Source organism: Quercus robur, chromosome 9 (assembly GCF_932294415.1).
Source record: "Quercus robur chromosome 9, dhQueRobu3.1, whole genome shotgun sequence".
In the NCBI taxonomy this organism is placed as follows: Eukaryota; Viridiplantae; Streptophyta; class Magnoliopsida; order Fagales; family Fagaceae; genus Quercus; species Quercus robur.
This window is the reverse complement of record NC_065542.1, coordinates 3,854,268-3,869,884: the sequence shown is the minus strand read 5'-3', so window position 1 is coordinate 3,869,884 and position 15,617 is coordinate 3,854,268. Positions and strand designations below refer to the sequence as shown.

At 33.4% G+C, this 15,617-nt stretch overlaps 1 protein-coding gene across 1 annotated transcript; it reads right to left on the bottom strand.

Moving 5' to 3' along the window:
• Positions 1–773: 773 nt before the first annotated feature.
• On the bottom strand, positions 774–3,128 carry LOC126699816 (uncharacterized). Its single transcript, XM_050397793.1, has 3 exons — positions 2,829–3,128; positions 1,335–1,449; positions 774–851 (listed from the first exon to the last, which is right to left on the bottom strand). Exons 1-3 carry the CDS (start codon positions 3,126–3,128, stop codon positions 778–780), a joined length of 489 nt encoding a protein of 162 aa, XP_050253750.1. The 3' UTR covers positions 774–777.
• Between the last annotated feature and the right edge of the window lie 12,489 nt (positions 3,129–15,617).

The window sequence follows — 15,617 nt, the reverse complement described above, 5'->3', positions numbered from 1 at the left end:
ACCGATTAACATGCTTTTTCTTTTTTTGTGCCCTTCAAATGGATTGTTCTGTTAAACTTCTATCAAATACAGAAATTGAAATTTCTCTTCCTTATGTAAAGGTTGTTATATACTTCGATTGTTTTTATTTTTCCCCACGATAATCCAAAATATTTCATCTGTGTCTTTTGGGTCACATTAAATAATTTTTTAACAGAAAATTTTGGCTTCGGCCAAAGTCACATTAAATAATTTTTAACATGACTTGGCTCAAATTGGCTAGAGGGTAATGATAAGAAGATAAATGAAGTTTAGAATAGCATACTTTTTGTTTTTTAATGCAAGGTTGAAATTTGCCTAATTGATTTCCAATTTAAAAGGATCTAGAGCAGAATCATCTAGTCTTTGAAGCGCCAAAAAAAAAAAAAAATTTACTGAGCATTTGATTTCATTCAAGGTTAGGCAAAACATATTAAATTAGTACGATTTACTAATGAGAAATCTCATTAGTACTTGTTTTTTTGTTCAATAAATATCATCATTGAAACTCTCATATAGCTCATGATGCAAGTCCATTTGCAAAGTCAAAAATTTTTATGAAAAGGTTCCCACTGAATTTTTAGATTACATTTTCAATCTTCAGATATTATAGATTCTCCAAAAAAGAAATCTTCAGATATTAAAAATAATTTTAAACAGTTACATCTAAAATTAGCAATAGGTCTTCAACTGCCTTTAAATCCAACCCCCCACCCCCCCAACCCCTCCTTCATTTTCCCTTTTTTTTTTCTCTCTTTTTCAACGAACGCAGCGAGCTTTCTCTTCCTGTCCTATCCCTAATGATTTGTGGGCATTTGCTATACCTTCTGGATCTACAATACAATAAATCGAATAAACTACATTACACATCAAAAATCAGCTATTTTGTAACAATCATCAATGCATTAATGGAAGGGAAACAAGCCAAAGGTTTGATCACATGACAAAATTTTTTTTTTTTTTTAATAAGCATGAGACTAGGTTAGCTATTGTTTGGAAAGATCAAACCAAAATATAGAATCAAGTGAAATATCTACCAATTCTAAGTTTAAAAGTTTTGCAATGTAAAATACATGATTGGACATTGAAAATCTCTCCCAACTAGTTGCATTCCCTGAATTTATATAGTTCTTAGTCCTTCTAAAATATGTAGGAGTCAAGCCCATTGTAACTTCTAGTGAAGTTATAAAAGGAAGACTAGGAAAAAGAACCCTCAAAAGTAATTAAGAGTGACATCATTATCTTGTTCAATAAAATTTGTAATATATCCCATCTTCTTTGTCGCCCATAAATGGCACAAAGAAATCAAAACTCACCAAAGAACTGCGTGAAAATGTGCGTGAAGAAGTTCAAGTTGCGGGAAACATTGTAGGCCATGGCGGGTTGAAGAGGTTTCACAATGGTGTCAATGCTGAATACTCGTTGAAGAAACTGCATACACAGAACTCAAAAGAAGTATCATATCACAAACTCAATTACGAATGGATTTAGATGCAAAATTATACAAAGTAAGCAAATGGAAGAAGAAAAGAGGAGTAAAAATATTATTGAGAGCCAAACAAACATAGATGTAAACTGTATAATTCCAAGCAGTGAGTGATGGATAGGCTATAAAAGTGTCAATCAACAGAAAAACAGAACTTGACAATAAAGACTATATCAATTAATTGATATACATCCTACAGACATGCCCTTGCCCATAATAACAATGTGGATATTGATGGCGTTCACACACACTCACACACACACACACAAAAAAAAAAAACCTCAATCAATTTCAGTGATCTACATCATAGAAAGCACAAATATGTAACCTCACTTCATAAAACTGAGGCTTCAACCATATTAAGAATCAACTATATGAAGCCTCAATAATAAGAGGCTTCAACCTCATGTTAGTTGCATTACCACTTATAACAAAAGCTTAAACTATTAAGAAATAGTAGATTTAATCATTTAACCATTATTACAACACTTTCTCTCACGGGTGGGTTTATACTCCCCTTTAATAAGTAAAGCCCAAAAGATTTGATTTTTAACATTTTTCTAAAATGAGAGGGTAGAGCAAAGATATGGTCCAAACTCAAGACCACCTACTTTGATACTAAACTATCAGATGTCCCAAAAGCTTAAAGTGTTAGAAAATAGTGAAGTTAATCATTTAACCATTATTCTAACTGTTTGAAACAAAATGACCTGCCATGGTCTATCAACTTGGAAATCTATATTGGACAAAAGTTCTCATCCAAGACAAGAATAAAAATTTCTTCTTTCTTTCCTTCTGTTTTCAGTTTTCTCTGCTGGGTAGAAGTTATCAACCACTACTACAATGGGTTATCCCCAGTTGTATTTCTAATTTGTTTTATTATAGTAGAGATATCATAGAGTTGCAACACATTGGCCAACTGGTAGGAGCTCACATTCTCAATTTATCCTTAAACAAATTAACAATCTCTCATATAACACATAACTCAAATCTATTTAAACACAATTGAGAACAACCAGGAATCCCCAACACTCCAAAAGGGTACACTACTAATGACAATTGACAAAGACATGAACTTTAAACAACCAATAGCAAGTAATCAGGAAACTAAGAATTGGGTAACCAAATATACACAAATTAAACCAAGTAATCCAGAATTTTCTCAACTGGGTAACCAAAGAAACTTTAAAGAAAGTAACCAAGAAACTAAGAATTGGGCAACCAAAGAAACAAAAGTTAAAGCAAGAAATTAAGAATTGTCTCAACTGGGTAAGCAAAAAACCAAAAACCAAGAAACAAAAATGAAAATCAAGAAAATAGAGACCTGGTAGTTACGTTGAAAGCTGTAGCGAAGCTGGGGGTCAATCTCGACGAGGGAATCATCATCGTAATCGTCATGGTCGTGGCGTTTGGACTTGTCCTTCTTCTTGCGAGGCACGTGCAACACTGACTCGGCTCCAGGCTGCTGCTTTGTGACTTTGAGCTTCGCGTCTTGGAACTCTTCCGGGGCTTCCTCTTCGCCCTTCCATGGCGCCGATGACATCAACTTCTTCTTCCCAATTGCTATTTTTATTCCATTAGAGTTTACACAGAGAGAAAGAGAGAGGTGTAGTGCTGTTTGCATAGGTGATAAGGTTTGTGTTAGGCTCTGTGGGTTGTTATTGCTTGCATTCTATGTTAGGTTAAAGCCCATTCCTATTTAGTGTAACCTTTAAATAAGAGGGAATAGTTATAGTCTTAAGCTTCATGTTTGGTTAGGGGCATCTAACTGATGAAGATTAATGATTTAATATTACAGACACAACAATTTTCAAAATAGTAGACTTGTCAGGTTTTTATTGATTCTTACATGGGTCCTATTTTTATTTACTTATCTAGTTACTTTGACAATTGCAAAAAATTTTGTACATTTGGACTTGTTTTTCATGAATATGATGTTTTGGAACTTTAATGCATGCATATGTAACTATAAGTATACCTTTAAATCTATAAGTTCCTAGAAAAATACTAATCTATAAGTTCCCCCAAAAATGTGAGTTAATAATGATTGTTTAGGTCAAGTCACCAAGTTGGTTTTTGGTGTAATTAGGTTTTGGGGGAATTTAGATGAACTTTAGTACTTAGATTCCCCTTAAGCTATTTGCAATAAAACAGGGGAATGTATCTTTTCAAAATTACTGTAATTGTAAATGTTTATTTAAATCAAACAATTTGTCAATTAGTAAGTGAAAATTGCTTGTGCAACTCAAAATTGATGGTGCAAAAATGGATAATGGAGATCTGGTTATTTTTACATGTTAGCCCCTGTGGTGTGTCCAATTCTTGGAGTTCCATGTTGATTAGAAGTGTACCCATATTTGAGTTTATATGTACTATTATGCAATTCTCTTGGTATCTTTTAGACAAGAGACCTAGCTTTGGCATATGGAGTTATCTATACCATACATGTGCTAATGTGCATCCTATCTTGTCTCACAAATGTGAATTTGGTTCAAACCATTCCGTTTTGCTTTGACCCATTTATCTTTCCTCCTTATCTAGACTTTTTGCTATTGGGCTTTTTATAGCCATTTGTGAACATTGGTTTTGGCCCATTGATACTTGGAAAAAGAGAGAGAGGACGGGGCGGCTGAATGAGAAAGAGATGCTAGGGTTTTAGATTTAGGGTTTAGTTTCATATAAATTCAAAACGATGTCATTTTTTTTTTGTTTTTTTTTTATTTGACCATCAAAACGACATCGTTTGATAATAGAAATTAAAAAAAGAAAAAAGAAAAAAAGCTGTTTTGAAGGTTTGAACTTGAGAGACAGGAGCTTGAAAAATACACATGCTTACCACTGAGGCAACATACATTCTTTTTAATGTGTTTTACCTATAATAATATATATAGGTCAGTTTCGGTTTGGTTCCGTGTAATAATATATATAGGTCCACAATATATTATTTATTTATTTGTTATTTTTTTATTCAAGTTGGGCTTACATATATATATATATATATATATATATATATATATATATATATATATATAAATAAATTTCTTGATTAATTTATTTTAAAATTATTTTAGTAAAACTTAAAATGATGTTGTTATTAATATATATTTAATAAAAAATTATCGATAAACCCTTCAAATTACAACCACATAAAACGTGATTTAAAAAAAAAAAAACAGTGCGGTAGCTTACAGGTCCTTTTATTAATCTTATTGGCACAACCATAAGTGAAGACCCAGAGCTTTGGAACCAGTTATATAGGTTACAATTACCTTGTAAAATGATTATCGTTCCTTGGAGAATTTAATTGAATTTTCTTATTGTGAGGGCAGAATTGAGAAGGCATCCGATAACTTAGTTCTTTGAGTCAAAGATACTGAAAGATCATATTTTATTTTTTTTCCTTTTCATCTAGAGAAATCTGGTTTGGTTTGATCAGTACATTAGAACTGATTTCATTTAGCCTTATTTGATTCAAGCATTGTTGAAGAGATGGACAAAGAGAGGGAGATTTGGGGATTTTAAAGTACTTCTCATTGTGTGTGTGTGTGTGTTTTTTTTTTTTTTTCTCTCTCTCTCTCTATTTTATGGTATACTTGGATTTATAAGAACAAGACAATCGTGAAGAAAGAGCCTTTCTCTGCCACTAATATGGTCTTGTATTGTAAAAGTTTAATTTCAATGTGCAGGGTAATGGAAGTAACAAAGAGGTGGTGGCAAAGCTGATGAAGGACATTTAGATGTTTAGGAATAGTTGACATGTTTGGGTTAGGACAAATGGATAGTCATCCTCTGGCAGAGCCTCAATCTCTAGCAACCAATGCTCCTTACTTCTTTATGAACATTAGCTTTAATAGTACACAGTGCACTCTCTTAATCTTGTATATTTTTATTCTAGTGTTGTTTTTGTTCCTTCGTAATTTGTATTATTATATCTTGCCTCAAATCCACTACCAAAATCAATAATGTTTTTTGAACAAAATAGAAATCCACAGAATATTCAAATTACATTTTGCTGTTTAATGATCTTGCCTCAAATCCACTACCAAAATCAATAATGTTTTTTGAACAAAATAGAAATCCACAGAATATTCAAATTACATTTTGCTGTTTAATGAGAAATTCCTTATTATTTATGTTGATGACAACAAACTTTGCCCCGGCTAACATTTTATTCTCTCATAATTATCTTCCGTTTTGTTTAACATAGTTGAATAATTTTTTGTCTTTCTTTTCTCACTGCTCACTTCCACACATACTTTATTTAAACAATTGAGGATGTGCATGCTTGCACTTAACTATACCTCTTTGATTCCAAAACCCAATGCCCACTCTTAAATTCAACAAGAAAATTAGTAGAGTAGTACTAGTAATGTTCATGATTCTTCTTTAAAACATGAAAAGCCCACCACGAAAGTTCCTGTTTTGAATTTTATGGCTCTTTGAGTTAAACAGCACCGCTTTTCTTATTTATTGCCACGACGTCGTTTTGTCTTCAGTTACTACTGTTATTTTACGAAGCAACATTGTTTTGTCATTGTTGGTCCTTGCCAGATGTCAATGCCTCATTGGCTCCACGTTATTTGTAAATTCTGTTAATTCTGTTAGAGTTACAACGGCTAGTATGTTAGTTATATCTCTGGTTGCAATTGTCATCGAGTGATTTTTTTTTTCCTCAATTCAAATTTCGTTGTTTTCTCTCTCTTTATTTTGCACGCCTTTTTCGTTTTACTTTATTTATTGTGACATTCAATAAGTGAGAACAATGAGAAGGAGAAGAAAATTGCAAGTTGAGTTTCAATTCAAGGTTCGGAAACATAAATAGTGGTAGAGTATCATAATATACTAAGATAGTAGTTGTATATGTGCAGTTATTCTTTGTGATTAAAAAACCTCAATGCGAAAACAATTTGTCTTATTGAGATGCAACAGTTCACGTTGTAACAATGTAACTTTAAGATGGTATCTGTCTTCTATTATAAATTTAAAAGATAATTGTACATATGAAGATGAAAATTACGTATAACTTGAAAAATTTAACTCTAAAGAAACTAAGTTGTAAGACAATTTTCCTTACCAGCTCATAGTCATGTCCTAAGTAATGTTGTTTAACAAGTTGATGAATATTAGCAGGGCCAACCCAAGAAAATTTGAGGTCTAAGACAAAAATTTTATATAGGGCATTTTTATATGTAAACATTAATTTGATGTAAATATAGAAATTGGTGAATAATATTAACTAAATTAAGGTTAATTTCATTTAGAGGATTGAATATCACAGTTGAACCATAAATTTAAACAAAAAGAACTAACAAATTTTTTTTTTTTTTAAAAAGAAACTTACTTTAACTTGGATATGACTATGCATAGTCAAGTCCATTTGTAATCTAAATTTTAATTTTATAGAGAAAAAGATAGATAGATATTATTTGGTATGTGTCATTGTAAGAGATTAATTTACAAAAATTAAGGTCTCAAACTATTAGAGGAGATTAGTCATCATTGATGATCTATCACATTTGTAGCATCTTTTTTTTTAGGGTTTCAATTGGTTTAAATTTCTATTGGTCTCCTATTTTGGAAGCCTTGTTAGAAATGGAAGAAAAAAAATACTAAAGATATTATAAAAAGTTCACAATATAATGTGATAATGACTATAATTGATGAATTTCAACACTTAATTTATTTGTATTTGAATTACTTCTTTTGTGATTGGTGATATGTCAATTAAACCTATAGTAAAATTTGTGATATTTTTAGCATCACTCTTAAAAAAAAAGTATCAATTATTTAAAAAATGTTATATTTTTATAAAATTTTTGGCATTTTAGGAAGGGAGATGAGGCCTTTTTTTAATAGGGATTTTTTTTTTTTTTAAAATTTTGTTGTGAGGCCTTGGGCCAGCCTTGTATATTAGTCACCATTAGGTTAATCTGTCAGTGTGTCATATTTACCTCTTTTCAAAAGTGTGGAAACTGAAAGACTAAAGTCACCATTAGGTTAAACACTAAAGTAAAAAACAAGTAGAAAGTGGACCAAGACTAAACAATATAAGAGCATTCTCATCAGCTCTTTTATAAAAAAAATGTCATTTTGACACATCAAAAGCCTACTTTATTATTTTACCACATCATTTTACAATTCGCTATATATCAAATCTTCCATTTTAATATTACACCACATTAAAAATAAATAAATAAATAAAACCCACCTATATTAAAAAAATAAATAAAAACAAAAACCAAATCAACCACATCCCACCACCACCGGCCATCACCCCCATAGCCCACCACCACCACTGCCACTATCACCGCCTATAGCCCACAGCCCACCACCACCCAAATCAACTGAACCACCACCTGCCACCTACAATTTAGAAAACAAACACAAAACTCATACCATCCCCACAGCCCACCATCACCCACAGCTCACCCATCATATTAGAACCCACCATCACCACCACTACAACCCACCTCTACTGCAAACCAACCACCACAATCAACCCACAACCGCCACAATTACTCACCAATATCAGATCAACCCAAATTGTAGCCCAAAAAAAAAAAATCCACAACTAGAGAGAGGCAGAGTGAAAGGCGGATAGAGAGGAGAGGGAAAAGGGTGAGATCAACGACAGCCTCAGGGTGAGATTGGCCATGACTGGAGAAGGTGAGACCGTGAGTGAGATCGATGGCGGCTGACGATATTGACAGTAGCTGGGCGAGTCGGACTATAGGCAAGATCGGCGGCAGCGGCTTCAGAGGGTGAGAGAGATTGAGAGGAATCGGTGAAAGGAACAGAGGTAACAAAGAGGGAACCGATGAGAGAGAAGAGAAAAGAATAAAGTGAAGAGAGAGGAGAGAGAAAAGAGAATAAAAAATATTAAAATTTATACAATTTTTGTCCGTACACTCTCATATTTAAGACTGTTCAGTTCACTCATGCCAAATATTTTGGCATTTACAACACCTGATAAGAGTGGTTTTTTGGTGTTTGGTGTGTCAAATACCAAATATTTGACATTTGACACCCCTGATGATAGTGCTCTAATGTTAAGAATAAACGTAGAAAACAGGTTGAATTTTTAGTAAAAGTTACTGCATACATTATTGGTCATCCATTTACTCTAAAAATAATCATGCAGTCCACATTATAATGATGTCTACTTTGAAGAAAGTAATACTCCCTCCATCCCACTTTGTTTGTCCTCTATTCCATTTTAGGATGTCCCAAAATATTGTCCTGTTTCTAAAAATAAAAGTCATTAATTTACTAATGTTCCTATTATACCCCTATTAATTTATTAATTCAATTTTTTGATAAATTTATTTAAGGGTAGTTTTGGAAATTTATACATTTTCAAAAGGTAGACAAAACAATAAATGATGTTCCCTTAAAAAGTTTGACTTTTCAAACAGGACAAACAAAATGGAACGGAGGGAGTATCAAACAAAACTTCAATGCAGGAGTTATATCCTATTGTACTCTTTCCAAGAACGTAGAAAGTGGGCTAGGCTTGAAGACCAACGAAGTAGTTGACCTAGTACCATCTTTACGAAAAATGGGTCATGGTCAACACAAAAATCAAAAGGAGAAAGTGCATAGAATTTACTTGGCTCCATGAGATAATTTCCCCTGAAATTGGAAGTGGCCCAAAGTAGAACACACTACATGCTTTTAGCAGATAACCATGAAGCTACACCTATTGTCCCCATTCCCCAAATTTAAAAAAATAAATAAATAAATAAAAATCCTATGGCCCCTAAAAACTCAGTATTGTAAAATTTAATATAACCTTAGTATAAAACATATATTGAAAAGAATTTAATGACTCCAAAATATGATAGGAGCCATCTCAACAAAAAATGTTATGTCACTCTTTGCTAATGATGGGCCATTAAATGGCAAAATACACTTACAAACATTCCACCCTAGAAGATGCAAATTAGCATTCCACACTTACAAGCATAGAACCGATTGTTTCAATTGCAGGACTTCGGAGTTAATTCCAGTAATCATTGTTCTTGTTTAATTGATACTACAGCTAATGTAAGGGGTTGGAATTTTATTTTCAAATAACATTAAATATTAAAAATTTTAGTTAATTGTCACGTTTCAAAACAATGTTAAAAACTAGCATCTCAAGTGTCTAAAACTTGAGTTCCAAGTGGAAATCGAGTTTTTGAGACTCGAGTTTTACTTCTTCTTCCTCGTGTTCGTCAAAGTGTCAGATCGTTCTTTGTTCATCAACGGCAGATCTGAAGACCAGATCGTGCCTCTTCAAATCAGATCTTCCTCTTCAAATCGTCTCTTTGTTTCTTCAGATCGTGCCTCAAATCGTTTTTCCTCTATTTTTCTTCATTCTTCGATGGCAGATCTGAAGACCAGATCGTGCCTCTTCAAATCAGATCTTCCTCTTCAAATCGTCTCTTCATTTCTTCAGATCGTGCCTCAAATCGTTCTTCCTCTGTTTGTCTGAATCGTTCTTCCTCTGTTTTTCTTCAGATCTCTAAGTACAAAATCGAGGTTTTGCTTTTTAGAACTCAAGTCTCTAAGACTCGAGATCCATCGATTGAAATCGAGTCTATAAAACTCGAGATCCTAGTTTTCAACATTCTTTTTAACGCATCTTAACTTACGATATTCTCCCTCTTCACTGTGCTATTCTGCACATTCCCTCTAAGGGGTTGTGTCATTTGTTTAATGCTTGGTCCACCAAACCAAAGTGACCAACTTGTTAAACATATTGTCAAGCATATAATAGCATAAAAGCATTATGAAAAGAGTCTAATTGTTCAACAGTTTGATTTGATAAAATTTCGCCTTCACAAATCTCAATATATATAAGTTTCAAAGTCTGATAATATTTTGATTTTCATTTTAGTGATTTTTAGAGATTTTATGTTATGAAAATTATGAAAAGCATATTCTATATATATATATAGAGAGAGAGAGAGAGAGAGAGAGAGAGAGCTTAGAGAAAGTTCAATTAGATTCTAAATTGGAGTCCAATTTTGCACTATGTGTTCCATCTAACTTTTAAATTTTTGTATCTAGTGAATTATTAGGTGCAAAAATAGAATAGTCTAAATCCAATTATATTATAAATTGGATTTCAATTGGAATAAAATTTTTGTGTCTTATCTAATTTTGTAATTTTTGTGGCAAGTGAATTATTGGGTGCAAAATTGAAAAGTCCAAATCCAATTAGATTCTAAATCATATATATGTATAATTGTGATTATTTTTAAATATACCCGATACATATACATGAGATTATACACTAGTAAAGTTATAATTTTGATTTATTTTTATGATCAGTGGAGTAAGTGCCGGGCAATCAAAGAAAGCTCATGTGACACGTTTTAGTCCATCCTAATTGACAGGTTTGAAGAAACCGAAATTCAAAGTCAAGAGTAAATGCATTCAAAGAATAATAACTAGTCCGTGTAGTAGGGATAAAAGAAAAGGTGTTGGAATCATATTTGAGAGCATTGCCTAAGCACAAAAACAAACAGTCTTTATTCAAAAGGTTTTAGAGCTTTACAACCGCCAATAGCTGCAATTCTCCAAATCCGTAAGTTATTACTTTTCTTGCACACGTCCATGTCTTATATTTTTCTCTCCTTGTAATAAAATATCCACAACAAATTGTTTTTCCTCTTCTCTAATTTATTTTCCTTCTAATTTTTTCTTCAGTTTTAAAATTTTAGTTCCGTTACGAATATAAATGAAAAAGGAAAAACCCAAATAGCCAATGAATATTCATCCCAGCACCACCACTGAAAGATTTTGATTCGTTGAAATCCAAACATGAATATGTCTCACTCTCACATGTTTGAACAAATGGGTCAAGGTCAACACAAAAATCAATATATTTACAGGTATTTCACCGTAGAAGATAAAGATTAGTACTGCCATCTAAAAAATGACCACTACTCTAAAAGAAGACAAGTAAAGCTCAAGGGTATGTCTGTATATAAACCAAGCTCTGGGAGCTTGTTTATGTTCATTTGTTTAGTAAACAGGCTAAGCTCAAACCCAACTTTAGGCTCGATTATTAAACAGGTCAAGTTCAAACATAATAATGTGTTTGTGAATAGGGCTTGAATTAATTATATATAATTCTATACATTTATATGTATACATTTTTAAAAATATATTTATATAGACTTGAAATTAGGTTATACAAGTTGGCAAAATAGTTCATATGATATAAAACTATTATTTGTAGTTTATTCACAATATAAACAATCCATTTGTAATAATAATAATAATAAATCATAGATTTGTGAAGGGTAAAACATTTTAGTAATGATTTTACTATAAATAAGAAAAAAAAATAAATTAATCAAGTAGCTCATGAGTCATGAGTAAGCTCAGCTTGTGTTCAAAATAAAATTTAATAAACAAGTACTTGGTTTTGCTCAGCTCATTTACGGCCTAAGAAGGCTAAACTTAGGCCAAGTTTAGCACTTAGGTAATAGAACCAATTGTTTCAATTGCAGGATTTCAGAGTTAATTCCAGCAATTTCAGCATATAAAGAGCCATATGTTTAAATTTTGTCACATAAAAAAAAAAAAAAAAAAAAGAATTATCTGAAAATGAGATGAACTTTCCCCCCTATATAATGTGCGTACAAACGACCATTGCATAGGCTAATCACATCATAATGGCATATCAAAAAGATAAAGAAATCATGCACAATGGATATCACATCATAACAGTATCTGAATTTTGAACATATAGAATGAAAGCAATATGAATAGAACTTAAATTGGTCAAAAACCACAATAGATAGGACATTGCCTAAGAATAAAAAAAGAAAGAAAAAAGAATATATATATATATATATATATATATATTTATATATAAAAGTTTACAATTTCTTCTAGTATCAGATATCCGGTGGCGTTGTTTCAAGAAGTTTTAGAGCTATATAATCCTTGTGATTCACCAAATCCTAAGTTCTCACTTTTCTTGAATCCATCTCTTTTATTTATTTTCCTTCTAATTTTTTGTTCAATTTTAATTGAATGTACTTTGTTATCTAATAAATTGTGGTTCACAGTTTATCAGAATATTTTCAATGCCTTCTATGGGCACTGAAAGAGCCTCATCATCTTCTTCTCTCACACCTTGTTGGACATATGATGTATTCCTCAATTTTAGAGGTGAGGATACACGCAATGGTTTTACAGACCATTTATATTTTGCTTTGAAACAAAAAGGCATTTTTACCTTTAGAGATGATGAAAAACTTGAGAGAGGAAAACCAATTTCACCAAAGCTCTTGAAAGCAATTGAAGAATCGAGATTTGCTATTGTCATTCTCTCAAGAAACTATGCATCTTCAATATGGTGCCTAGATGAACTTGCAAAGATCATTAAATGCATGAAAGAGACTAGAATGACAATTCTACCTATTTTTTATAAAGTGGATCCATCAGATGTACGAAAGCAGACAGGAACTTTTGCAGAAGCTTTTGTTAAACACAAAAAGGAGAACAAAAAGAAGGTGCAGAAACGGAGAGCTACTTTGAGAGAAGTGGCCAATTTCTCAGGGTGGCATTTGCAGGATGGGTAATTTAATTTAACATATATATATATATATATATATATTTTTGTTTTAGATTGAAGAAGAGATTTGAAATCGAATCATACTTAATTCCATTTAAAGTAGTGTAGTGAAAGTTCAAAAACGTGTAAAAACACCCTTGAACGTTTAGACCCCCAAATTACAACTTAACCAATTCAAGCAATATGTCAAACAACTAGTCTGCGGAAACTTAACATAAGCTATAATATGGAATTGGTAAAAACTATCTAAGCCGAAACAAAACACAATCCACAGCAGATAATAAAAAGGCAAAGATAGAGAGGAAGGAAGATGCAAACACAAAGACAACACGCGATGTGTTATCGAAGAGGAAACCGAAGCCCTCGGCGTAAAACCTCTCCGCCGCCCTCCAAGCGGTAAACAATCCACTAGAAAATACAATTGGGATACATGGACAGCAATAAACCCTCCAAGCCTAATCTACCCAGTGCACCTAAGTCCTCCAAGCTTCTTGCTCCAACGAGGTTGCGCCGAACCTTTTTCTTTTCTAGCTTCCCGAATTCCGCTACTAGACCGTAGCATCAACCAATGAAGATTGGTTCCTTCCTAACTGCTTCCCAGAAATCCAAATAGCTCTCTCACAGTAATGATAATGGTGAGAATCAGGTTTGGTATAATGCCTCTCAAGGATTTGACAATGGAGAGGAAGAGGGTTGAGGAATTTGAAGAGACTCTAATGTATAGATTGTGGGTGAATCAATCTTGTTTTTCTTTAGGGTTTCTCTCTCAAAATTCTCTCTAGAAGCTCTCTTACAATCGTGGGTAAAAGGGGTATTTATACTGGAGTGAGAGAGGAATGTGAAACGTCAGGTTTTACAAAACAGGGGTGGCTCGTGGCTTGACTAAGTCGCGAGATCCAGTCGCGAGATAACCGTATGGCCAGTTGTCCTGTTTTGTCCTGTAGTGCTCCAGCTTGCATGACTGTTCACCTTCCAGCATGCTTGGCACGTGTGCTGCGTCTGGCGGCTTGCAACCGCGAGTCACCCGCGAGGCCAAGCCGCGAGTCTCTATTTTCTTGCACACTCTTAAGCAATCATCACTCTATCTCACTCACTACCCTTACATCAAACCCACTTAAATACAGGGTTACTAAATGCTGAATTACAAGCAAATTTGGCACGGAATAAAGCCAATTAGATAGTTGAATAAATTCAACCTTACAATCTCCCCCTTTGGCTATTCCGTGACAAAACCCTAAAACAGACTCTAGACTTAACATGTGAGTTGGGAACAATTGAACAAAACTCACTCACACCTAACTCTAGAAGCTGTGAAGCACTTGAATCATATGAACATAATACTCCTGAAACACAACAATACACCATGATCATTGTAAGCAGAAAATCATAAAATGCATATGAAACAGGCAATATGTGATCAAGCAAAGATGGAGTTTGGCTTGATCAACCAAGTGAACACCACAAGGTAGTGATCACAGTGCTCATTCACACTTGGAATGAACACAAGGACATACAAGTTAACAAGCACAAGGCAAAATACTTGTATGCACAACACTCAACCAATGCATAATACACAAGGTATATGCATCTAGGAACAATCCTACAAGGGCACAAGAGTGACAGTACATAAATCAAAATGCAAGACATTTAGATTAAAGTACTGATTTCAACATAGCATAAAGGCTGCATTAAGCAAGTTACATACCATAAAGCCTACAAACTATGCATAAAACATTAACCCTAAAAGCTTACAAAAGCACATGGGTACAAACCACCATATAACAGTTTACAAAACACAATATATCAACTTAAACTAAAAACTTAAACTGAAGAAGAATGTAAAGACACTCTCCCTTAGGTAATATCCTCCCCCTCTGATCAGGCCTATCACTCCCCCTTTTTGTCATGGAATAGGCTATTCATCCTCTTCCAGCTTTCTCTGAATTTGATCCAATTGAGTTTGAAGAGAGGTAAACTTCATATCCCATCGAGTGCTGTGATGGTGTAGAGAAGCTGTGAGTCCAGACATCTTTGTATTCAACTCGTGGACAGAAGATACAATGCGATCAAGTTTCTCATCAAAGGAGAGAGTGCTGAAATGAGAGCCACTTTAAGATGCAGAAGTTTCTGGTTTGGCTCTCTTCCGACTATGTCCAATGCTTGCATTGAATGTACGCATGTTGATTGGACTTGGTTTTGAGAGAGGAGATTCATCTGCCGTTGGATAAATTCCCTTGAGCTTCAAGATCCGTGAAATAAGACAGCAGAAAGGAATGCATGTCCGAGACTCAGTTTGAAGAACAGTTTTGCACAGAACATGAAAGATATGAGCACAGATGTCTATTTCCACATCAGAGATTAGATCATGAAGAAACAAAGCACGTCCGAGGTTCATATACCCAGTGCTTGATAAAGGGTACAAATTGTGAAACATCACAATTGTAAGCACTCTCAGTTTTGGAGAAAGAGAGGAAACACTGATGGATTTTCCATTGGGTGAGAACTCCAAGTCTTGACCAAGACTTTCTTTGAGAA